The sequence below is a fragment of the Acinonyx jubatus genome, chromosome B4 (genome assembly GCF_027475565.1).
Source record: "Acinonyx jubatus isolate Ajub_Pintada_27869175 chromosome B4, VMU_Ajub_asm_v1.0, whole genome shotgun sequence".
Lineage (NCBI taxonomy): Eukaryota > Metazoa > Chordata > Mammalia > Carnivora > Felidae > Acinonyx > Acinonyx jubatus.
The window spans coordinates 128,050,804-128,076,078 of record NC_069387.1 but is presented as its reverse complement, the minus strand read 5'-3'; the positions used below and the strand labels follow the sequence as shown (position 1 = coordinate 128,076,078).

At 55.7% G+C, this 25,275-nt stretch overlaps 1 protein-coding gene across 1 annotated transcript; it reads left to right on the top strand.

Moving 5' to 3' along the window:
- The first annotated feature begins 6,037 nt into the window (after positions 1-6,037).
- TXN2 (thioredoxin 2) lies at positions 6,038-17,774 on the top strand. The gene is made up of 4 exons (XM_027070852.2): positions 6,038-6,196; positions 7,184-7,437; positions 9,286-9,409; positions 17,163-17,774. The coding sequence occupies exons 2-4, from the start codon at positions 7,184-7,186 to the stop codon at positions 17,274-17,276; spliced, it is 492 nt and encodes a 163-aa protein (XP_026926653.1). The 5' UTR covers positions 6,038-6,196; the 3' UTR covers positions 17,277-17,774.
- Positions 17,775-25,275: the final 7,501 nt, after the last annotated feature.

The following is a 25,275-nucleotide window of genomic DNA, read 5'->3' as shown; positions in this document are numbered from 1 at the left end:
AATGCAGTCTACAGCTAAAAAGCCGGGGCTCGATGTAAAATTTTATTACTGTGTAAGACCACAGTCTCCACCACCCTACCCTTCCATAAAGTTCTGCCCCTGGCTTTCCTCTCTCCTGACCTTCCCATCACCTGAACCACTGAGTGGTCTGAACTCATTTGCTGATACTAGGTGTACTTTATTTTACTGCTTTCTAGAAGTTTCCAGCAACTTCAGCTAATTATGATAACACCAGCTATCTTCCCAGTAGCCATTCCCTCACTGCTTGCAGGCTAGCAGCTTCCTGATTTTGTTCAGAGTGTATACAGCTAGAAGAGCTCAGGAAAGGTGGGCCCAGCTCCAGAGAGTGAACCCCGCCATGGGTCTAATCCATATCCCTTGGCCAGTTACTGGTTTAAAAGAGGCCGTGTCATCCACTACTGGTCAGGCAGAAGTAAGGAGGGTTTCAGGGAAAGATTGTCCTGCCTGATTTTTAAAAGCCACATCACGGGGGATGAGAAACCCACTTGCTTTGGGAGGATTTGATGGAAGGATATGACGCTTGCAGCCAGGAGAGCCACGCTGGAGGTGGGAGAAGGCCAAGAAAGTTGCAGAAAAGCTGACCCGGTGCCCTAACATCACTGAATCCTGAATTAATCACCTGAAACTACCTACGTTCAGACTTCTCATTTTATAGGGTAATAAATCCCTACCATTTAAGCCACTTTTGGGTAAGCATTCTGTTTCTTATAGCCAAACGCATCCTCTCTGAAATGTCCTTTAGTGTGCGTGCCTACTATGCACACAGTGTGGGCCTACTATGTGCCAAGAATATTGGCATTGTTTTAAAACAACGGTTCGGGGTTTTTTTAACGTTTGTTTATTTTTGAGAGAGAGAGAGAGAAAGCAATTGAGGGGTAGAAGGAGAGGGAGACACAGAATCCGAAGCAGGCTCCAGGCTCCAAGCTGTCAGCATAGAGCCCCACGCAGGCTGAAACCCACGAACCACAAGATCATGACCTGAGCCGAAGTTAGACACTCAACTGACTGAGCCACCCAGGCGCCCCAACAATGTTGGCATTTTAATGCTTACAATTGTATAAGATTTCAATTTTATACTCATTCTACACATTTAAAGAAACAAGGTCTAGGGGCGCCTGGGTGGCTCAGTTGGTTAAGCACCCGACTTCAGCTCACGTTATTATGACCTCGTGGTCCGTGGGTTTGAGCCCTGCGTCAGGCTCTGTGCTGAGCCTGCTTCCGATTCTGTGTCTCCCTCTCTCTGCCCCTCCCCCACTGTCTTTGTCTCTGTCTCTCAAAAAAAATAAACGTTTAAAATTTTTAAAAAATATATATATAGGTATCATAGAGTTAGGATGTTTATTAAATCGAAAGGCTATTTTTATAGCATCGTATCCTGGCTCAAAAAAGGAAAAAAAGATATATCTTCTTACTCTTGGCAGGTGTCTCAGTCAGCTCTGGCGCCGTAACAAAATACCACAGACTGAGTGGCTTACACAACAGACATTTAGGTCTCATAGTTATGGAGGCTGGAAATCCAAGATCAAGGGGCCGGTGGATTCAGTTCCTGGGGGAAGCCCTCTTTCTGACTTGTACATGGCCACCTTCTTGCTACCTACTCATGTTCTCACATGGCAGAGAGAGAGAGAGAGAGAGAGCGAGCTCCGGTCTCTCTTCCTCTTCTTGTAAGTGTAAGGACACAGGTCCCATCATGGGGACCCGACTCTCATGACTTGATCTAAATTTAATTATCCCTCAAAGGCCCCACCTCCAAACACCATCACACTGGGGGTTAAGGCTTCAACATATGAATTCGGGGAGGACACAAACGTTCAGCCCACAACGGTGGGCTCTCTGCTTTACATACACATCAGTGGACTTTTGTGGTGGCTGAGAACAACTGGACCAGGCCCTGGACTCTAGAATACCTGTAAAATGGGGGCACCTGGGTGGCTCAGTCGGTTAGGCATACGGCTTCTGCTAAGTTCATGATTTCATGGTTTATGAGTTCGAGCCCTGCATCAGGCTCTGTGCTGACAGCTCAGAGCCTGGAGCCTGCTTTGGATTCTGTGTCTCCCTCTTTCTCTCTGCCCCTCCCCCACTCATGCTCTGACTGTCTCTCGAAAATGAATAAACGTTTAAAAATTTTTTGAATAAAAACACACAAATTATCATCAAGATGGAAACTGAAAACAAAGATACTCGAGGAGAAACACCTCTTGAAAACTCTATGAGCTTAGACTGTGGCCCGCTACCTCTCTCTTCATTGACTTTTTCCTTAAGTGCCTCCCTCCAGCTATGAAATCCTCAGACATGTGGTCACTGAGATGCACCTGTCTCCCACACCTGTCCCCTGCCCAGTGGACCCGAGGGAGCTGGTGCGTCAGGGCCGTGCCCAGCTTGCCAGGTCTGCTGAGGAGACTGTGTGAACCACACTGCCACCGTGTGGACACTTCTGCTGACAACGGCTGCCCCGCTCGGCCACCAGCTGGGTTAGAGCCCCATGTTGCATTTCGATGGCCTAGACTAACTGGCTGGTCTGTAGGGATTGGTGGGTGGGAAGAAGCAGTCTTGAGTCAGATCAGATCCTTGCTAGGGGCAATATAGCACTTGTAAGCTTCTATCTATCTCCTATTGTTTGGGTGACCCTGGACAAACCACTTAGCCCCCATGTGCCTCATTAGGGGGCACAGACAGGGGCTCACAGGGTTGTAGGATTGAGTTGATACACGTAAGGTGCTTAGAACAGCATCAGGTGTTGGGTAACTCTTCAGTATATCAACAGCTTTCAAACCCTCTGACCATGACCCACAGTAAGAAACACATTGTATATCACAACCCTAGGACACACAGACCTAGACCTAACACCAACAACTGTTCCAGTCTTTCCTGCAATCTCCCGGCCCCCTATGGGGAAGGCATAATTCTTCCCATTTCTCAGATGAGAAGCCTGAGGCCAAGAGGTGAAGTCACTGTGGGATGAGGATAAACAGGACTGGTCCTCCTTCGGAATTCAAAATGTGAACTGAGCAGGGACAGTGGCCTTTCAGAAAATGCAGCGGAAAGGAGGAATAGGATTAGCAGGCGACTGGAAGAGGTGCTGGAGCTATAGAAACAACAGAAGTGAAAACGGACGAGGGGGAAGCTCCCCAGCCAGACGGCATCTGGAACTAGCAAACACAGCCGCACCAAGGGATGCTGACCTCAGGTGCTCCCACCGTGGATTACCACTGTTGGCTCCAGCCCTGGGCACGGGCAGAGGCAAAAGCGAGAGATCAGACAGGGCAGGGAGGGCCACGCCTGCCCGTGCTCTCACCTGGCCCCCTGCCTGTGGTGGACAATCTATTTAAAGTGGAAGGCTGACACAGCTGGTGATGGCCAGGGGTTGTGGGTCTATTCCAAAGATTCCCTCACCCACCCCAGAGGACGTGCACGCCAGGGGAGTGAGGGAGCGAACCTGTCAACTGCACAAAGAACAAACAGCGTACTATGGCCAAGACGAAGGGGAAACAGACAAAAAAAACATGGCAGCGATTTGGGAAGGGTATAATGGAGCCACGTGATATGGTGGAGACAATGGGATTTGGGGTAAGAAGGTGTGATTTTTGTGCTCCTGCTGTCTGTTCATGGGACAAATAATCACGGAGCACCTGCTATCATGCACCAGGCCCGGACATAAGCCATGGAGAGACAGATGGACCCTTTGGGAGCTGACAGTACAGTGAGGAGTGAGGAACAAAGAACAGACAATATTTTGTAGTTTCCGCACCAGTAGCCCGATCCCCACCGCTCTGGTCTGTGATCGCTGCACTTTGGGGAACTGTGCATCCCCCTCATAGCTTTGCTCAGTGTTTGCGGTTATCTTTGCGGATTTCCCAACACCAGAGTAAGTTTTTCTGCCAAAATGAGAGGTTCTTGGTGCCTTCTAGACTTTCCACACCTCCCAACGTGGGAGGATTGTGAAACTTTCCACAAGACCGCTTCCCTGGCCTCTCCATCCTTCTGGTGTTGGTTTTTCTGGGTTTGACACAAGCCCACGAGATGTCCTCCAAAGCCTCTGACGGTCTACCCATCTCCTCTCCAGCCCACTTTAGTTAGACTGCATCACTGTGAGGCCACCAGCCCTTTCGTCTGAATTCTGTGAATCTCCACCCGGCCTGCCTGTGGGTGGAACCTGGACGGTGCTGTCACCCTCCTGTCATCTCCCCCCACATCCCAGGCACTGGCTGTTTTCTGTGAAACTGGGAGTGAACACGTTCGGCTTTGAACTGGCCCTGAGGAAATGGGTCAGGAGCTGTGTGGGCAAGAGGGAAGGCTGAGAGCCATTGGAAAACTAAGAATGAATTTTGTTTTAGATTTTTTATTTTTAAGTAATCTCTATACCCATCTCTACCTCACAACCCTGTGATCAAGAGTCACCTGCTCCTCCAGCTGAGCCAGCAGGGTGTCCCGATTTTTTTTTTCTTTTTAACATCTTTCTGTATTAGTAATAAATGCAGTGGAGACAAAACAGACAGTAACAATACAGAGTGCTGAGTGTGGTGGCTGATGTACAGAGGCACAGGGGCTGTGGAAGGTCGAAGAAGGGCATCTGCCCCGCTAGAGGAGGCTCAGGAAAGGGTCTCCAGAGATGATGCCTAGTCTCTCCCTTGGAGAGTAGCGGACAGCGCCTTCCGGTCATAGAGCAACTACAAAATCCAGGGACTGGAGCGACATTTAAGCACACTCTGGAGCTGTATGGGATTCCCAGTGGCTGCACTAGACTGAAACGGAGGTGTAAGAAGGGGCTGTGCCAATTTACCTGCCTTGTGACCTTGGACAAGTCACGTAACCTTTCTATAAACCGCTCCCTGAGATATCCAAAGACAGTGTTTAATAAACATCTATCGAACATCCTCGGAGTCAGGTACTGTATCAGATTGGTGGGCATACGGAGTCAAATAAAAGCGACAAATGCCTACTCTCAGGAAGCATAAAGTCTAGGGGGGGAGGCAGACACCCACAATGTGTTACATAAGAGTTTCGCACAAAGCACTACAGAGAAGGAAACAATTACTGCTGCTCAGAGAAGTGATGAGTAGGTGTTCCGCCAAGGGGAGAGAGAAAAGAGCATTTAAATTAAGCATAAGGCAAGGAGGAGGGAAAAGGCAGTGATGTATTCATAGACCCGCCAGGCCACGAGTGGTTGTAATGTAAGGGAGAGGGTGCGGGGGGAGACAAGAGATGGCTGTGACTCCGGCCTGGGCCACACAGATACTTAGAGCCTGTTGTCCAGGCCAACGACGGTGGGTGCGAAAGGTAGGCCCAGGCTCAAACAAGTTCACGGGTCCCCACACCTTACCCGGGGCCTCAAAAACAGGCCGAGTACCACCACCACCTGACATCTTGTCCAAGCCCAGTTCCCCAGCAACTCCGGAGACAGGCTTGAACCACGCCAGCCTTTCATGTCACGTATTGGGAAACCGAAGCCCCCCGGGCCAGGGTGACTTGTCCAAAACCACAAGCGGGTACAGTTGCGTGTGACAGACAAGGGCCACAAAGCGTCCTCTTTACTCCCAGTCGGGGTCTTTTGCCCCTAACCGGCACTTCCGCCTTCAAGGAGCTTAGCTGCCTCATTTGTAAAAAGGAGGAAAAGAATCTCCCGCACCTGTAATTTTCGGAAGACACTGAGGCAAAGGGGTGGCAGGTGGCGGAGTCTGCAAAACCCGGAACCACACCTCCCTCCCGCCCTTTCGCCCTTGGGTAACTCCCTCAAGCTCCCACCTCCTTCCTCCTCCTCTTCTTCCGGACCCTCCTCAAGGGCCCGCCTGCCTTTTTCCGGCCCCTCCCCGAGGGCCACTCCTCTTCCGGTCTTTCCTCAAGGACCCGCCCCCTCTTCCCCCCCCCCCCCCCCGAGGGCCCGCCCCTTCTCCCGGTTTTCCCTCCCAAGGACCAGCCCCCTCTTCCGTTGTCTCTCCCCGAGAACACCTCTCTTCCGGTCCCTAACTGAGGCTCCACCCCTTCCGCTGTGCCGTCGTCCGTCATCCCCATTGGTGGACAATCCAAGCCGCCCTCGAGTTGCGGAGAGCAGTCCTCCAGGTTGTCTGTCCCCGGAAGTGATGCTAGAAAGGCCCTCCCCCGAGGAAGTGACGGCAGGAGTGCCCTTGACTGACGGGGAGGGCCGGGCCGTGCATCCCTCCGCTCGCGCTGCAGGGAGGTAGGAGGCTCGTTGGGGTGGCTCTAGGTGGTGTCGCGGCGGAGGCAAGCTCCGGGTCTGTTCCTGCGCTGGCCGGCGGCCGACCGGGCGAAGACCCCGGGCGGGGGGACCTGTCCTCCGGAGGGCCGGGATCCCCGGCGGCGTCCGATTCCCCAGTCCCTCAACGCATGTCCCTTCTTTTTTATTCCCCCCCAAACACTCCGGGTCCGGAACCTCTTGGTTCCCCCCACCTTGAATTGTTGCGATTCCTCTTTTCTGATCCTTTGATAACTCCCTCGTGCCTTAATTTCCCGTTAGAACACTCATTAAAATGAGTAATAAAGAATCTGCAGACGGCCTTGGGTTCCAGTGTTGACTCTCATTTAATAGGTTACTTTGGGCGTGTCACAATTTACCTGAGCTTCGGACTCCCTATCTGTAGTGTGAGCAGTACTGTAGAAACTTCCTCCTGGGTGATCTGGGAGAACTAAGGCCCCCTTGGCCCTTGGCAGGTTCTCCATGAATATATGTTCCTCCCTCCCTTCTGTTATAATTCTGAATATCCTGATTTCTCTTTTGTCATCAGCCCAATTTCCGAGTTGTGTTATGTGACTCCTGCTTTTTGATTCTCATTCTTCACTTAACCTCTATTCTAGAAATCTTTTTTTTTTAAGTTTATTTATTTTGAGAGAGAGAGAGAGAGAGCGCGCGTGCGCGCGCGAGCGGGGAAGGGGCAGAGAAAAAGAATCCCAAGCAGGCTCAGCACTGTCAGCCTGGAACCTGTCAGAGCTTGAACCCATGAACCGTGAGATCATGACGTGAGCGGCAACCAAGAGAGTTGGTCACTTAAACACTGAGCCACCCAGGCGCCCCCTCCTCTAGAAATCTTACATATCATTTCCTGGAATTCTTCCGGCCCTGAATGTTGAGCCCCCCAGTTCTCCCCAAATACCTTTCTTTTCCTGCAGTGTTGACTTCTCGAACTGTTCCTGCCTCTTTCCCTCACAGATGGCTCAGCGACTTCTCCTGAGGAGGTTCCTGGCCTCCATCATCTCCAGGAAACCGCCTCAGGGTCGGTGGGCACCCCTCACCTCCAGGGCTGTGCGGTGCAGTCCTGGTGACCTCACAGTAACACCCAACCAAGCCCGGTCAATATACACCACCAGAGTCTGCACAACGACCTTTAATATCCAGGATGGACCTGACTTTCAAGACCGAGTTGTCAACAGTGAAACACCAGTGGTTGTGGATTTTCACGCACAGTGAGTCCCAGGGGTTGGCAGAAGACTGGGGTGTTGCTCGGTCAGGTATTTACTGAGTATCTGCTGTGTCTCAGTGCCATGTTCGATGCTTCTCAGATGTAGTCTCCTTACAAAGGCTGGTAAGACCCAGTCCCTGCCATCAAAGATTGAGTGCAGTCTGGTAAGACACACACTAGTAAACAGTCTTCAAAGCTCCCTGTCATTGATGCTGAGAAACACTCATGTTCTGTATCTCGCTGCCCAAATGGCTGAGTCCCCTTCAGCTTGGACCAAAGCAAGAAAAATAGGGACCATCACATCATCTGGTTTGTGGTGTATATCAATTCCTGGCCCTGCGGATAGGTTGATGTTTAACATCTTGCCGCCCAAACTGGGAAGGGCTGGCAAAAACTTATCAGTGTCCCCACAGCGATATCCCAGCACGCAGGGGATGGGCTGGGTTTTCTTTTCAGTGCTGTACAAGTGTGTTTTAGGGATCCTTAAATGCCTCTAGCCTTCTAATTGTTAGCTTGGCCTTCTCATTTCCAGACTTTGGGTCCTAAGCAGCCACCTGGCTACCAAAGAACTGGACAGACCTGGCATAGCCTGAGTTACAAGCTGGGAGGCCTTCCGGACAAACGTCAGACAGATTGTTTTGCCTTCTTTCCCACTCTCTCTGACTCACCACATGGCCTTGGGCGACTCACCACATTGCCTTGGTCAGGCCGTGTGACCTCCTTGTGCCTCCCTTTCTTCTTACAATAGGAGATAAGCTCTTGCAGACTGGGTTTTTAGGTGTTGTGAGTTCCTTAATTGAAATCTCCGAAGGGAAAGCGTTTTCAAGGCTGAGCATAAAATAGGGGTCATCAGCCAGGGGTTCGTGGAAGGCGGAGCTTTCTACCTCCCCTGTATAGTGAGCACTCCAGAGAGGACTTCCCAAATGAGTGACAAATGGGATGATGCCTCATTTCCTTCGACGAGGAAGTAAGACAGTGAGCTTGTTCATTCAGCACCTGGCACTGTCCCTAGTGCTCCGGAGATGACAGCCTGTTCCCAAAGAGCTCACCACCCGAAGGGGAACAGCTGTGATCGGTACCGTGCTAGCACTTGACACGGGGCCTGAGGGATCCCAGGATAACCAGGGCTGGAGGAAGACATTTGGAACACAACCTCGGGTTGCAGTTCCCGTGTCCCGCTCGCCAGATCTGGGGCCACGCACATGTTCCTTAACTTGTGTGCTCCTCGGTTTCTTAGGAAGGCGTGTTCTTTTCCTTTGTGGGGCTGAGGGTTCTGGGCGGTTAAAGCTGAGAAGGCCCTGGCGCAGTGACTAGCATGTTGTAGAAGCTCCCCAGCCACTGGTCTGTCCTCCCTGTAGTTGTGGGTCTGTGAAGCATCTAGAGTAACCCTGCAGCTTATAGAGTATGTTTATTCATGTTGCCTTAGTAGATTTCTCGTCGCTGCTTGGAGAGACATGATCTCTCTTTCTCAAAAGAGGAAACCGAGGCCCCAGAACAGTGAGCTGATAGGTGAGGAGTCTTTGTTGGAACCCAAACCTTTTACCTTCACATCTCATATTTTTTTCTGTGACAGTGCAATTCTCTTATATCTATTGAAATAACCCTTATAAGAGTCTTCTGATGAAGACTGTGATTTAGAAGCCCGGGACCCCTGGAAATTCCCCCGCTGCAGAGTTCTGGCTTTATCATTTGACCTGTTGACATTACAAGTTAATATTCAAAACACTGTAAACAGAGCTAATAAAGGCAAAAGGCCCCTCAGAAAGATGTGGGTCAAGGGAAGTTTCTGGGGAGGCGTAAATCGATTGCTGAGCACTCTTGTGACTGGATGCTTCCTTTCTCCCCTTCTGAGGTGGTGTGGCCCGTGCAAGATCCTGGGGCCAAGGTTAGAGAAGGTGGTGGCCAAGCAGCATGGAAAAGTGGTGATGGCCAAGGTGGATATTGACGACCACACAGACCTCGCCCTAGAATATGAGGTATGAATCAGCAGGGGATTGCCACAGTGCAGCTGGTGTGAGGGGTGCTTGGGCCCTAGGATTGCAGGTGCGGGACACATCTTGGGGCCCACCAGGCAGCCAGGAAGAAGTGTCTCGGTTTTTCCTAGAGCTCTCAGGAATTCAGAGCCCTTTGCAGATGTGACTCTGTTGACCCTCTGAGCCGCTTGTCTGTCTAGCCCACCTTTAGGAAGCGGAGTGTATGATCCAAAACACCAGGTTATCGTCTGAGTCTTGGGGCACTGACGCGCTCCTTCGTCATGTTTTCATCCACGCACATATTCCGTCAGCCGTTGTTCGGGAGCCCCGCAGTGAGCCGGGCATCCGTGATTCTGGCACAAAGAAGATGAACACCTTGTGTCCAGCACCCCTAGTCTAGTCTAGCAAGAGAACAACAGGTAGACAGGTCATTTCAGCGTACGGTGAGAGGTGCTGACAGCAGAGGTGCACAAAGGAAGAAGGGACTGATTGTTGGGGTCGGGGGAGGGAATGCTTCCATTTTGGGGGACCTCTGACTGGGGCCATGAAGGATGCACAGAGAAGAAAGGCCAAGAGCACAGCACACACTGAGACAGGGTAGTCTAATGCATTTGGTTGGTCTCTGTGTGTATTTAACAGATGTGTGTTCAGAGTCTCTTAAATGCCAGGTGCTGTTACTTGGTTGTCGATATGACAATGAACAAAGCTAACCCCCTCCCCCCCCAAAAAAAACAGGATCGGCACACTTTTTCTCTAAAGGACCAGGTGGAACATACTTGAAGCTCTACAGGGCATTGGTCTCTATTGCAAAAACTCAACTGCCATTGAAAGCAGCCAGAGATAGTGTATAAACAAATGGGCATACTTGTATGCCAGTAAAACTTTATTTACACAAACAGGCAGCAGGCTGGGTCTGGCCTATGGGATCCCTGCTTTAGGTAATAAGTGCTGTGGAAACAAATCAAGAAAATGAGGCGGGGCTGAACATGGGGCTGGGGAGGGTTTCGCTTTTTTTTAATGTTTACTCATCTGAGACAGAGTGTGAGTGGGGGAGGGGCAGGGAGAGAGGGAGACACAAAATCCAAAGCAGGCTCCAGGCTGCCATCTATCAGCACAGAGCCCAACGCGGGGCTCGAACCCACAAGCTGTGAGATCATGACCTGAGTTGAAGTCGGACGCTTAACCAACTGAGCCACCCAGGCGCCCCATGGGAGGGTTTCATTTTTGAAAGGGTGTGGGGGCACCTGGCTCGATAGAATATGTGACCCTTGATCCTAGGGTCATGAGTCCAAGCCCCATGTCGGGTGTGGAGCTTACTTTTTAAAAAATAAATAAAAATAGAAATAAGTAAATAAAAAATAAAAGGGTGGGTTAGGGAAGGTCTCTGAGAAGCTGACATCCGAGCAAAGATCTGGAGGGAGGAAGGAAATGAAGCAAGCAGCTCTTTGGAAGAGTAATCTGAGGCAGAGCAGACATCAAATGCAAAGGCTCTGGGGTCAGGGTGAGCACAGTTTGCTCACAGAATAGCAGTGCCTGTGTGCCCGGAGCAGGAAATGAGTGGGGTGTGGGGGCATCTTCTGGGCCTCGGAGACCACAACAGCTGGAGAAAGGGGAGAGTTGTACTGCGGCTGGATGGCCAGCGTGGGGAACTGAGCAGAGAGTGAGAGCACAGGCCACTGGGGGAGTTGACTGTGGCCAGACGGGAAGGGGTGCTGATCGAGTTTGTAAGTCCAGGCTCAGCGCCCCCCCGCCCCCGCCCGAGCCCAGCTCAAGTAGAGATGCCGCCTCCAGCCAGTCCCCAAGGGGACGGGGGTGTGCATAGGCTGGCTGCCTGCTGCACTGGGGTGGCAGTGATCCCCCCGCCAGGAAATCAGGCTGCCCCAACCAGAGGGAAAGGAAATAGGTGCCGGGCAGGCAAAGCCACTGATGGTCACTGCAGATGTGTGAGGGGGTATAGGACTGCCTGTGGCGCTGAGTGACTGAGGGCGCCTTACGAGGGCTGGCGCAGGGGAGAGGGATGAGTTACTCCTTTGATGTTCTGTTTTGTCTTTTTTTTTTTTTTTAAGTAAACGACGTCCCTATTTGGGGCCCGAACTCACAACCCTGAGATCAAGAGTGGCATGCTCTACTGACCGAGCCAGCCAGGCATCCCAAGTTACTGTGTTTGAAAGCTCTGTCACTGAGCGTTCAGTCAAGGGGGTACTTACTGGCCATTCAGATGCCCCTACCTTTCTCCTACTTGTCCGTCCCTCCCCCAAGGCCCGCGGCAGCTGTGGGGGTGAGCTGAGGGCTGGAGCTCCCAGGACATTCCCAGGGCGAGGGGCGGGCATAAGATGTCTTCGGCTAACTCCTGCCGCCATGCCAATCAGCCTCAGCCAGTAGAACTTTTTAGCAGACATGCCCTGAGCGCCAGCCATGTTCCGGGAACCGTGGTTAACCGGTACAGATGTGAAGAAGAATAATCCAGTTCCCGCCAACAGGGGCCCCCCCCGGGTGGTGAGGTTCCCAAGACCACCCCCACCTGCATTCCAGGGAGCCTGGTGGTTAGGGCTGGGCACTGAGGTCCTGTGGTCAAGCCTGGAAAGTGTATGTGGACTTGGGTCCTCTTGCAGGACCTTCTCGCTCCTCCCTCTGTCCACTGCCCAGATCTCGTGGGTCACATCAGCTGGTCCCAGCCTCCTTGTTTTGCCAAGCCCTGGGCAGAGGTCACTGCAGGGCTGAGGAAGCTCCAACAGGGACTTTCCTGACCCCCTTTCCTTCCTTCCTTCACACCTGTTCTTTTGGAGGAGAGCCAGAGGACGAAGACGTTTCAGCTGAGAGATCCAGGGTACCTCCTGGGACAGCTTCCTCCTTTTCTGAGTGTTGGATGAACATGTGGTAGAAACTGCTTTAAATGGTGTTCAGGGAGGGGCGCCTGGCTGCTCAGTCCACAGAGCATGTGGCTCTTAATCTCAGGGTCCTGAGTTCAAGTTCCACGTTGGGCTTGGAGCCTACTTTAAAAAAAGGGGAAAAAAATTGTTTTCAGGGAATTTGGTCCCTCTCTCCAGGCTTTCCTGAACCTCCCCTCGTGCCCAGCACATGCCCTCGGGGCAAGTCTCCTCCCTCAGGCACCACACTTCTGCTTCGCTCAGCTGACCACCCTGGACCCCCACGGTCTCCCAAAGGACAGGGAAGGGAAAGACTCGGGGCTTCAGTAGTTTTAGGGTACCCCCCCCACACCACCACCACCCGATCGTGCACTGCCCTGGCTTGGCCAGACGAAAAGCTCTCTGCTCTCCGTCTCCTCGTCCCTGCTGCCTGGCTGGGCATTCCGTACAGACCTTGCCAGCTACTGGGGGCAGAGAGTGGATCCAGATGTGGACCCTCGAAGCTTTATGCTTTCCTCTGGCTTCACACTTGGAGCTGTTATTCTTTTATTTTCTCCTCGTATGGAGAAGGCCCTTTAAAAGCATTAGGAAAACAGCCAAGTAGTTCATCAGGGGGAAAGTCCGCTGTCATCTTACTGCCCCAGATACAACCACTGTCACCATCTTGGGTGGTGTTTTAAACTCGTTTAAGGTTTCATTTGAATTATTTTTCCTTTTAATGTTTCGTATAACCTCATAGTTCACTGAGTATTGCTATTTCATATTATTATGAATATGTAGCTAGAAGCGATCGTTACCGTATCTCCCCGCTTTGCAAGTCTTCTAAATCAGTGCTTCGCAAACATGAATAGGATCTGGGATGTTGCTTAAAAGCAGATTCTGATTCAGTAGGTGTAGGAAGAGCCCAAGATTCTGCTCTTCCGACCAGCTTCTAGGTGAGCACTGCCAGCAGCGTGGAAACAAAACATCGAGAAGCAAAAGTTGGAAAGTCCTGTGCTGACCTTCTGGGGGCGTGCAGGGGTCCCGCCAGGTGGTGTCCATCTCGTGGGTCTTGACAATGTACACGCATCCGCTGTTACAGTTGTGTGCGGAATAGCGTCACCGTCTTACAAATCCCCTTGGGTTCCACCTTTTCCTTTTTTTTCCTCCTCCCCTGGTACCCCTGACAACCACTGATCTTTTTCACTGTCCCCATAGTCTTGCCTTTTCCAGAACGTCATAGAGTTGGATTTGAGTTTTTCAGTAATAGCTTTGTGCCAGAACCCTCCCGTGTCCAAAGGCTTCTCATTTGAAACGTGGAGTGTGACACCACTGGGAGCCTCCCAGGCTGGAGGCTGCCCAGCTGCCCGTTCATCCTCGCCCTGCTGGGACCCGGTAGCTCTTAGGCCAAGGGATGGCTCAGCTTGATCACAGACAGCAAAGTCAGACAGATCCCGCGACAGATCCCAGCTCCCGCCCTTCCTCATTCAGCGCTTGTGCCTCTGTCTTCTCCTCTTCAAAGCGACCCCACCTCGAGGCAAGAACTTATGAGGTAGCCTACGCAAGCGGTTGGTGTCATTCCTGACCCTTAAAGGAGCCCCCAGTAGGTAGCAGCCTCGGTGACAGTGGTCTTTTCCTTTGCATCAGTTCCGCAGTTAGCTGAGGAGGAGGTGGCCAGCCTCCTGTGACATCTAGCGCTGTGTCTGTCCCTCAGTAGGTCCTCACAGGTGGAGGAGGTTGGGGGGGAGAAGGGGGAGACTGAGCAGGGACACTGAGCTCAGTCGCACAGGGCGAGCCACTGGGCTGCAGGTTGGTGGGGACGGACCCCCCCCCCCACACACACACACATATACACACACCACCCTACCCTGAATTCTCAGGGCATCGGGTCCAGCCTAGAAGGCTCCTGGTGGTGTCACAGAGCAGGAGGAGAAGCAGTGCATCTTCGCACGTCTGTTCATCTCTCTCCTGGCCCCTTGGTCCCTTCAGAGCTGCCAGAGTTGGGAGGGAAGCAGCATTCTTGGTCCGCCACAGCCCCTCTTGCACTTGGATCACATTCTACAGGCGTGTGCCAAGGACCTGTGCACTTCCATGTAAGGCCGGGTTTACAAGCACCAGCCCCTCCTGATTTGTGAGCCAAACTCCGGATCCGCAAAGCCACCTCAGGGGAGGGAAGTCCCATCACACCCCAGGTACCACGGCAGTGTCCCGGAAAAACCGGCTTCCCGCAAGCCCGTTGCTCTGCGCGCCTGTGCGATTTGGACTCACGCTTGGAAGAATGCCCTTGGTCAGTAATGACCAGGCCTCGGACTGTCTGCGGTACACCTGACCGCAGTGTGGCTGTGCGCGTGCGTGCACGCGTGTGAACACACAGGTGTGATCCTGGTGGGACTCGTGAAGTTCTTGAAAACTGAGTCCCCCTCCAGGCCCCACAGTGAGCGTCGTCCCGAGAGGACACGCGAAAGCAATCAGACTACTTCTCGTACGATGACACACAGCTTATTTATTTATTTAGAGAGTGAGAGAGTACACGCGGGCAGGGGAGAGGCAGCGAGCAGGAGACAGAATCCTAAGCAGGCTCTGAGCTGCCAGCACAGAGCCCGATGCGGGGCTTGAACGCTCAAACCGAGAGATCACGACCTAAGCCGAAACCAGGAGTCAGATGCTTAGCCCACTGAGCCACACTTAGCCCCTGACACACAGCTTTTATATCGGTTGGAGAAACGGGAGGGGAGGGGATCCAGTTAGTGAGTGCTTGAGCCTGGTGCCTCAGTTGAATGGCTGGATTTGAGGCACCCTAGCTGCCCTCACAGGCCACTAGAGGGCGCATAAGACCACAGCTCTGGGGGTGCGTGGCTGGCTCAGTGAAGTGTGGAACTTTTGGTCTCTGGGGTTATGAGTTCAAGCCCCCACGTTGGGTGTAGAGATTACTTAAGATAAAATCTTGGGGCGCCTGGGTGGCTCAGTCATTGAGCGTTCCGACCTCAGCTCAGGTCACGATCCAGCAGTTCGTGAGTTTGAGCCCCGCATCAGGCTCTCTGCTGTCCGCATGGAGCCCACTTCAGATCCTCCTCCGTCCCCCTCTCTCTGTCCCTCTCCTGCTCACCCTCTCTCAAAAATAAGCAAACGTTTAGAAATATATATTTTAAATTAAATTAAGTTAAAATTAAATCGTTTGGGGCACCTGGGCGGCTCAGTCGGTTAAGCATCTGACTCTTGATCTCCACTCAGGTGTTGATCTCAGGGTCGTGACTTGAGGCCCTGCGTTGGGCTCCAGTCTGGGGGTGGAGCCTACGTGTTCCATGTGTGCACACGCGTACCCCAAACGACTGGTTGTGCAGCCCGGCCAGAGCAATTTTCTCTGGGCCCTGCCTGTGCCTGGAGACCATAAGAGCCACATTCCGGACCTTTGTACTTCATGCCGCCTCCCCTGCCACAGTTGTGAACGACAAGGACGGGAGCCAGTGGTCGGGCCACGGGCAGTGGCACACGTGGTCAGCCCCCTGCCAGATGGGTCTGAGGAGCATATCAGCTGCCACCGCATCAGCCCCCGGACAGCCCTCAAAAGGGCCGGGAGGGACTAACCGGAATACGGACTTTGTCGTATTACCTGCCGCGTTTGTCCACCCAGAGCCAGTTAGCGGAGGTCAGGGTCTGCCACACAGTCGGGAGCGAGTGGTAGCACCGCCCGAGGTATGAGCTCGGGCCGCTGTGGCGTGACCCGCGCACGGCGTGAACGTTCTAACCCCGAAGTCTGGTTTCCCGAGATGACTCACGGGCAGGCTGCGCTCAGAATCCCGAAGACGGGGTGTGTTTGTGTAAATTGCTGTTGTTACTTTGTAGTTAACATGTGTAAGAAAAGTCTGTTTATCTTGTTCTGTGTATCCATTTTTTAAAAAAATGTCTACAAACGTCAGGCAGGGAGCCCAGGCGGCAGAAAATGCTAGATGCCAGAGTGCAGCGGGCCTCATTGACATGCCATGTAATCTGCACAGGTCCCCCGAGGGAACTTGAGAAAATGCTTCACAGGCCAAGAATGTTGCCCCCGACCCCCCTAATAAGTAAACATCGGATCGTGTGTAGCCGAGCCCCTCCTCCCACGCTGTCCAGTAGGAGGCCATGAATTTCTGGACCCTGCTAACCGGCCACGGCAGCGAGCCGACGTGGCTCCTGCGTTAGACTTTTCTGCCATGCTCTCTGCAGCCACCGTTTGTTGAGCGCCACTGCATACCAGGCCCTCTGCCAGGTCCTAACACTCGATGTGCCTGCCAGGCGCAGGGCGCCATGTGCATTATCCCACGCAGCCCCCAAGCCCAGCACGAATGCCTCAGGTGGCTCCGTTTTGCTGATGAGGACACGGAGACAGTGATGAAGTGGCTCCCCCAGAGTGGCCGCATCGAGAGCCTGAGCTCCTGACCACTCAGCTTTGCATCTGGATGGTTTGTCCTAAACCTTCAAGGGAGATCCTTTGGTCCCCGTTTGACAGAAGAGGGCACCGGGGCCGTGGAGGTGGCACGGCCTACCCGCGAGGGGCCAAGCCAGGCCACGGACCCCAGTCTCTGGGTCTTCCCTCCTCGGGAAGCTTCTCTGGGCTCCTCAGCCACGCCCCGCCCCCAGCCCCGGCCTGCAGCTGCACGGACGGGTTATTTTCATCTCTCCTGTCATTGCAGCCAAACCACTGGGCCAGTGAGTCAGTCGTGCGGTTGGGGGAGGAAGGGGACCGCGGGGAGCCCGCAGTGGAAAAGTCTCCCCGGCGGGTGGACCTCCAGGCCCCGCAGGACCCCTGCACCAAGAGGAGGGGCCGTGCCCGCCGCCTGGGCCGTCAGTGCCCCGCGGGAGCCACCGCCCTTCTCCACGGAGGCTTGGGAGTGGCGGTCGAGAGTTCACCTCCCCTTGTCTCCTGCACCCAGGTGTCCGCCGTGCCGACCGTGCTGGCCATCAAGAACGGGGATGTGGTGGACAAGTTCGTGGGCATCAAGGACGAGGACCAGCTGGAGGCCTTCCTGAAGAAGCTGATTGGCTGACACGCAGGGAAGAATCCTGGTGGCCCTTGCCCACCTGGGCCCCGGGGTTCCAGGAGGGCCCCCGCTACAGCTCAGACCTTCTGTGCTGGCCCTTCCTGCCTCCTCCCTTCTGTCCAGCCCCTGTGGACCCGTGCTTTGGAGACCAGGCCCCCAAACCCTGGGAGCCTCTGGGGCTTCCGGGCCGGCTGACTGCCACTGACCTGGGGACAGCCGTCTTCCCACCCACTCTCTCTTGCCTGCTCCCACCAGGGCTCGCCTCAGTTCCCCCAGGATGCTGGAGAGAGCCCCAGGCCAGCCAGCCCGCGGTGCACCGGGCCAATGGCGGCTGCGTGTCCCTGGCCCCTTCCGATCTGCACCCCGGTGCCTGGCCCATCTGCCTCCTGCAGTTTTTCTTCCCTGCTGCTGTTTTGTAAAATAGAAGAGGAAAAAAGAAACCCAAACAAGTGAGAGTAATATTCTCTCATTTTTTGTAGGTCTGTAATAAAGAACTTTATGTGATCCCTTCTACCTCCTGCTGTGAAGAACAGACCCTGGGCCCCACACTAAATTACCCTGTAGCCACCACCCCCCCCCCCCCCCCCCCACCAAAGAGCCACCTCCTTCCTTCCCAGGCACGAGGGCGGAGAACATGCACTGGGCAGAGGGACGGGGGAGTCAGGCCCCTGCCTCTGGAAGCCTCACTGTGAACAAACCGGACCAATAAAGCCAGGGTTTGCTCTGTCGACAGCTTCTGTTCTGTCTGGGCTCCAGGAGCACTCGTGTCCCCTTCCCGGGCTGGCCTGCTGTCCCTGCTTCCTCTGACTCTCCGCCACCCTCTTGCCCTCGGCCAGCCTCTGCTGTTACTAACACTGCTGTCAGTTGTGGCCGCTGTCCCGTTATGCAGATAAGGACACGGGCTCATAGGGCGCAGAGCCCGGGTTTGTACCCAGGCGTGGTTGCCTCTGAAGCCTGGGCTCTTACACCCGATCCGCTGGATGCTTCTAGCGCTTCCTTCTCTGCCAACGGGCACAGGGCCACTCCCGCGGCAAGCCTGGCCCCCTGAGGGAGCTGGGCCGGCTGTTCCCTGTGTGTGCCACAGGACCTCCTCCGCCTCGGCCAGCCTCTCCGCCCCTTCCTGTTCCTGGCTCCCCTTGGCCTGCGGAGCAAGGTGCCAGCCCAGAACGCCCGCCCTCTATCTCCCTCCTGGGGCCAAACAGCCCTTAGGCTCAGTTGCCCAGCCAAGGCGCCGGCATCCTGGGAGCCGTGGGCGCTCAACACCGGGGACACCCTTGCCCTCGGCCCTGGGGTGCCGTGACCACTCCTGTGTGCTTTGTCCTCGATGGCTCTCGTGTTCCTATCGAAACCGCATGAGCACCGCCTGGGGAAGGCCGCTGCGGCGGAGGCAGGAGAGCCGGGCTGCCCCGGGAGCGGCCAAAACCACAGACCGGGACCTGTCACAGGCGTGCAGAGGCCAGATAAACCAGCATCTGGCGGTAGCGGAGGGAGGCCAAGGGCCGCGGGGCAATGGGCAGTAGCAGCCAGTGCCCGGAGGGCGCTCACGGGGCGCCGGGCCTCGTTCTGGGCTCCTGACCCCTCGGTGGCCGCACGGGGTTAGCGTCCTCGTCAACATTCCCTTTTACACGTGGGACCGACTCAGAGGTTGAGGCCCTTGTCCAAGATCACGAAGCCCACGGGCCCCTGGGCCAGGGATCGAGGCGGGGCAGGCTGCACCTGTACCTCTCCTGTCGTCTTCCAGAATGTAGCGTATGATCTGAGTCCCACAGCCCACGGGGCAGACGGGCCGGGCGGCGGCTCACTTTACAGAAGAGGCGCTGATGCAGACATTGAATAACTTGCACAGACGCCCGGTGAGTAAGGTGGGGGCAGGCAGGGCTCGGAGTTCAGGGTCGGGGCGCCGTGACTCCCGCGCCCGGGCCCCTCCCCGCGTGCCCCGCTGCCACTCCTTAAAAGGCGCCCTCTGCCAAGCAGTTTCCACACTCATTACCTCACTCCATTCCTCTCTTGTGAGGCAAGCATTATTCCCAAATTACAAGTGCAAAAGCCAATTCAGAGAAATTGACTTACCCAAGGTCATGTCTAAAAAGTGATGATGCCACTTGTGAACCCGGGTGGGGGTCCGGCCTCTCCACCCCCCGGCAGGTGTGAAAGGCTGGCGAAGGCCCCGGGGCCTGGGGGCAAGGCCTCTGCGCTGCCCCGAGCTCCCTCTCCTTAAAAGGTGTGCCGCGGCGGGAGGTGAGCCGGTGGCCTCGGCCATCCCAGGCTGGCAGGCTGTGCCGGTGCGGCTGTTCAGGCCATGAGTCACTGGCTGCGAGCACAGAACCCTCAGGGTGATCCCATTTGACTCATTCCACAGCGCTGACCTCACCGGGACGCTGCTGGCTCTGCATCATGGCCCCGCTCTTGCCCTTCTGGGCGCCTCCTCAGGCTCCCGGGCTCCGGGGATTGGCGGTGCAGCTACAGGGCCCGGTGGTCCCGCTGCGGGGCAGGGGGGACCGGCGCCCGCCCTCAGAAGCACACACGCCCTCCGGGAAGGCGGGCACGGCCACGTGCATTTGGGGCCCCCCAGACATCCCAGGGGCGGCATCTATACGTGCATCCTCCCGATGCCTGAAGTCAGGGACGGAAGCTTGTTTGTCGTGCTGTACACGTGTTCTCCGCTACGATCCCCTGCGCTCCCTGCCAGGCCAGAGTTCTCCCCATTTCTCAGAGGAGGAGACTGAGGCCTGAGTGATGGCCGTGGAATGGCTGAGCCAACAGGAGGGCGCGCCATCAGAGTGTGCCAGCGGGTCTCGGAAGCATTTGGATGGGGAAGGAAACCGACCGTGCCCTCCAGAAGCTCGCAGAGCAAGGGGCTGCGGGCCACCCCGGAAGTCTCCCTCAGAGGGGCACCAGGAGGGTGACTTACCCAGGTCACAGCCCATTTGCGATAGGGACGTGAGGCCAAGGGCCCCGACCTCGGCCAGCCCTAACATGAAAATGAGTCACAGCCTTCCCTTCCCTCGGCTTCGGGAGAGGTGGGGAGCACGCCGTGGCTCTGAGGAGGCCAGTCTCTGGGGCCGGGACCAGTCGGGTCAAGGGGATGTTGACCGTGCTGCCGCTGCCCTTCCCGGCAGTCCCTGCCCAGGGCGAGGGGCTCAGCCCCTGCCCCAGACCCCCCGGGGAAAGTTTCTCCGGAAGGTGAAGGCAGTTCTGGCCAGGCCGCCGGAAATCCCTGATGTGTGGGCCCTGACCTGGGAGGGCCCAGAGAACAATGTTGGGGCCTTGGTGGCCGGCAGGATGCTGTGCGGCCAGCGAGGCCTCCAGGCACGCTGCCCCGGTTCCTCTCCGCGGCCTGGAACACCGGCCGCAGGCCTGACCCTGAACCCCGGGCGCCGGCGCTGGCTTCCGTGGCTCCGCCAGAAGCCGGGAACCACGGGTGGTTCCAAGGCGTTTCACCTCTCCAGCCACCTTGGGAGCCGAGGGCTGGCAGCGGCCACCCCGCAGGGGTGTAAGGAGGGCAGGAAGAATCAGATCTGGGTTCAAGTCCTGACCCTGCCCACCTACTAGTCGCGTGGCCCGGGGCGCCTCGCCGCCCCGTTCTGATGCCCAGCTGTGACATCAGTACAGTGAGGTGACGGTGGCTGGCTCTCTCTGAGGGCACATTAGCGTGCGTCATGTCACTGAGCCCTTCTCCACGACCCCGGGACGCCCGGTCTTCTGTCACCACTTTACCGACGAGGAAGGCGAGGCCCAGAGCACTTGAGCCTCAACAGGTGTCGGGGCTCGGCTCTGAACTCGGGCGTGTCTGATCCCCAAGTCTCTGGGTCCTTAGCCATTGGCTCTACTGCTTTCCCTTGGGGACAAGGTGCGGCACCGTTTTGAGCCTCAGTGGCGCCATCTGCAAGCTGGGCCAGTAACCACCACTCCAGAATGAGGTCATGGTGAGGCATGTAGAAGCATTCCGGGCCCTAGCTGGAGCCCAGAAAGTGTCCGTGGCTTTGCCTTCCCACTCCCCCCGCCCCACCCCTGCCCCACCCCTGCCCCACCCCTGCCGCGCACCCCCCCACCCCCCACCCCCAGTTCCATCTTAAACAGGAAGCACCAGGTTTCCTGAGATAAGGACCCAGCACCTCCCCGTGGGTGGGGCCCGTCCTCGCATTAGGCTGTGGGCATTTGGCTCCCTGTCCTGGCCCCCACCCTGCCGCCACCCCCCTCCTGCTCCAGCGCTGGCTCAGCGGTGCCTGTGGCTCGGGCAGCCCCGAGGAGCTGGAGGTGGTGACCTCACCCTCGGAGAATGCCCACTGGAATTCGCCCTGAGTCTGGTCCCCTGTGCTCCGGGCCTCCCAGCCTCCCCTCTGGCTCCTGCCTCTAAGCCAGCCGGCCCCCCACCCCCACCCCCCACCGCACGCGGCTGCCAACTATTAATTGGGGGTGAGCTGGTCCCCCGCCGCCTGCCTTCTGGGTAGCCCCAGGCAAGGAGCTGGCTCTCTCTCCTCTGCAGCCTTCCTCAACCTCCCAGCAAGGAGGCAGTCCAGCACTGATCCTTGCGCCACCCAAATCTAACCGGCCCAACGCCCACCCACCAGGGGTCGCCACTGTTGTTCCCATTTCACATAGAAGGAAAATGAGACCCAGAGACATACCCTAGGAAATGGGCCCCGGGGTGGCCTGGCCTAATCCCCATCCTCCCCCTCTGCCACACCGCTGTCCCCAGGAGGACCAAAGGATCCCTCGTCTTATGCCGTCTTATGCCGAGAGTGGGGATTTTGAGCCTCTCTCTTTTATCTGCCTTCCCCCCCCCCCCAACCCCTGGCCAGAGGCAGAAGATTCCCTTTCCTCAGGATCTACTCCTGAGGCCGGAATAGTCTCTCCAGTCCCAGCCTCCCCCGCTCCGACCTCAGCCCGCTGGCGTCTGTGAGCGCCTCGCTCAGCCTGGTGTGGATGCCCCAGAACATGCATGTCAGGAAGACAAGGTGTGGACTGACTGCACATCCTCGTGGGGAGGAGGGGACGTTCAGACAGGTTTTGTCTGGAAGAACGGAAGAGAAGTGAGCCTGAAGAGAGAGCAGTGGGAGGAGCAGAGGGGGTAGCATGTGCAAAGGTACGGAGGTGGGAAGGTACCTGATCGGTCCAAGGAGGGAGGCTGGGATGCAGGAGGCCGGGTGGGGCCTTGCAGATGGCCACCTTCCCGCTGTGCCCTCACATCGTCTTTGTGCCCATAGATTCCTCGGGTCTCTTTGTCCAAATTTCCCTTTCTTGTAAGGACACCAGTCCAAATGGGCTGCGGCCCGCCCTAACGGCCTCATTTGAACTTTATCACCTCTGTAAAGACCCATCTCCAAATATAGTCACATTCTAAGGTCCTGGGGGTTAGAGCTTCAACAGGTGACGTTTGGAGGGGACACACTCAGCCCATAAAAGCCCATTACATAGTTTAATAATAATGGACAGCATGGAGGTTCCAGGCCCTGTCCTAAACACAGTTATTAACTCCTTCAATGCTCACATAACCCTAGGGGGTAGGTTCCAGTATCGGCTCCAGTTTGTGAGTGGGGAAATTGAGGCACAGAGGGCTTCCGTTATGATCCCAGGTCACACAGCTAGGAGGGTGCAGAACCAGGATGTGGACCCCACAGTCTGACTGGGCGCCCCACTCTTCACCGTCCCCTAGATCCTTACCAGGACCTCAGAGCGGCAACTCACTGCATTCCTGCAACCCAGACCCCCGGAAGTCCCTCAGCTAAAGTCACATCATTAGCCTTTCCCCCACTGTCCCACACTTAGCTATTTTCCGGCTAGAATTTCCGTCCATTATTAACGAGATTGGAATGAACGAGTTTGAGCGCAGAGCTTCTTTCTTGTTTTCAATTTTATAGGTGCGGGATCCCCAGGGCAGAGGGAGCCTCTTGCTGTTGCTGAGGGCCTGGGAGGCGTGTCCCCAGGGCGGAAACGTGAGCCGGGTTCCCTCCGTGCACCCGCACCTCCTACCTGCTGGTTTACTTTGGGGGAGGGGAGGCTGAGCCACAGGAATGTCAGCAGACCTGCCCCACCTCCAGCCCCCTTTTTGTCCAGCCACATCTGCCTTAGAAAAGTTTCTGGCACCAGTTATACTCCAAGTAAAATAATAATAATAATAATTATTATTATTATTATTATTATTATACAGAAATTTCTAGGCCCCCAATTCTGGCGTTCCTGAGAACGTGAGCCCTTCATATGAGGATCAGGTTGTGGTTATGCATCTAGGACGGGTCCTGGGTCTGGGGTGGGGCCTGGGGATGTGCATTTTTAAAGCCCTAGTGATTTGGATGCAGCCGATCCTGGACTTTAAGAAAATGCCCTTGCTGGGCGCCTGGCTGGCTCAGTCGGTTAAGTGTCTGACTTCGGCTCAGGTCATGATGTCACGGTCCCTGACTTCGAGCTCCTTGTGGGGCTCCGTGTGGACAGCTCAGAGCCTAGAGCCTGCTTCTGGATTCTGTGTGTGTGTCTCTCTTTCTCTGCACCTCCCTGGCTCACACTCTGTCTCTCTCTCTCTCCGTCTCTGTCTCTCTCTCTCTCTCTAAAAGAAGCATTAAAAAAAATAAAATAAAATAAAAAGAAAGGAAGAAGGAAAGAAAGAAAAAGGAGAATGTCCTTCCTGTGACCAGAGCCCTCTCCAAGCCCATTCTACTGCACCTCTTCCTTGAGCAGCCTTCCATGTCCCTTCCATGTCCCTTCTATGTCCCTTCCATGTCCCCCTTCCCATGGGGCCAGGCACAGAGGAGGAGCACAGGAATCTGCAACGTGAATGAATGAATGAATGAATGAAGTATATAACCTTACCAAGGAGTTGTTCTATGCCAGGCCCTGTTCCTGGTCTGGTCCCCATCCTTATTCCACGGCCCAGACCCCATTGCCAGGGTCCCCCTCTCCACACCAAGGAGGCCTGGCGGGGCCCCAGCACCTCTGTCACCGGAGGCATCACTGAGTCTCTGAGCCACCCGTGCCCTCCCTCCCCATGAAGCAAGCATATTCATGACTCCTGTGTTCTTTCCCATATTCGCTTTTCCATCTAATGGGGGCCTGGTGGTGTTGAGAGAAGGGAGGAAGGGCCATCGCATCTGGATGAGGAGAGGAAAATGAAAGCCCAGAGAGGGCAGAGGCCTTGCCTGGGGGTCAACTATTTCTAAAAGAGGTGATGAAGGCAGGAAATAGTCCCCCAGGGGTCCCTTCCCCCTGCTCAGTCCCTGGACCCAGGAGAGACCCTCCTTCCTTCCACGGCCAGCTCAGGAATGACTACACAGAACAGTGGCCGCGGTGGGCCTGGCTGCCCAGAGGGCCTGGTGTTTGCTCAGTGCTGGCCCTGACCGCTGAGGCACAGCCAGGCCAAATTCAGGGCTGCAAGGCTCAGGCCACAAGAGCAAGTCTCTTCCCCAGCAAAGGCCTGGGGGACGCCGGGGGCGGGGGGCAGGCCCGGGCACCCCCTCTCCTGGTTTAGCCCCCACAGACTCGGGGGACCAGGCAGAGAACTGGCTTCTCTGGACAGCGGCCCAGGAGGATGAGGCCGGCAGGGCCGGGCAGCCTGGGAAGGTGAAGCTGTTTGTGCACATGAGGCCCAGGCTCCCGCCCTCATCACTCGGGCGGGCTTGGCCTCTGCTGCCTCCTCTCTGGAGGCCGCGTTTCCCAGAACTCTGCTCTCCCCATGTCATGAACCTCAGGGCCAGAAGCCCCCAGAGACCAGTTTCCACCCCCGGGTTTAGAGAGGAAGCCAGGCCCGGCAAGGGGAGGAGGTAGGGGCCGGCGAGGAGTGGCTGAATCAGGAGGAGGTCCTTCAGAACCCCCACTGAGTTGTCCCTCCCTTCTCCAGCTGTCCGTCAACCAGCCTGTCGCTGTGGGTGAGCATCCTGTCATCCCCCAGGAGCAGGAGCCCTGGAGGGCGGGGTTGGCCTTCTCCATCTCCGGGCACAGGCGTGGCCATGAGCCTGTGTCAAAGCGAACTGAACTCCTAGCCCCAGATCGGTGTCCTTCTGATGCTCTCATC

What these genes read in the sequence shown, in the direction of transcription:
- TXN2 (XM_027070852.2), top strand. Translation starts at nt 7,184, where the DNA reads ATGGCTCAGCGACTTCTCCTGAGGAGGTTCCTGGCCTCCATCATCTCC. An exon ending in GTTGTGGATTTTCACGCACA is followed by an intron (nt 7,438 to 9,285) that starts GTGAGTCCCAGG and finishes TCCCCTTCTGAG; the next exon opens with GTGGTGTGGCCCGTGCAAGA. An exon ending in ACCTCGCCCTAGAATATGAG is followed by an intron (nt 9,410 to 17,162) that starts GTATGAATCAGC and finishes TCCTGCACCCAG; the next exon opens with GTGTCCGCCGTGCCGACCGT.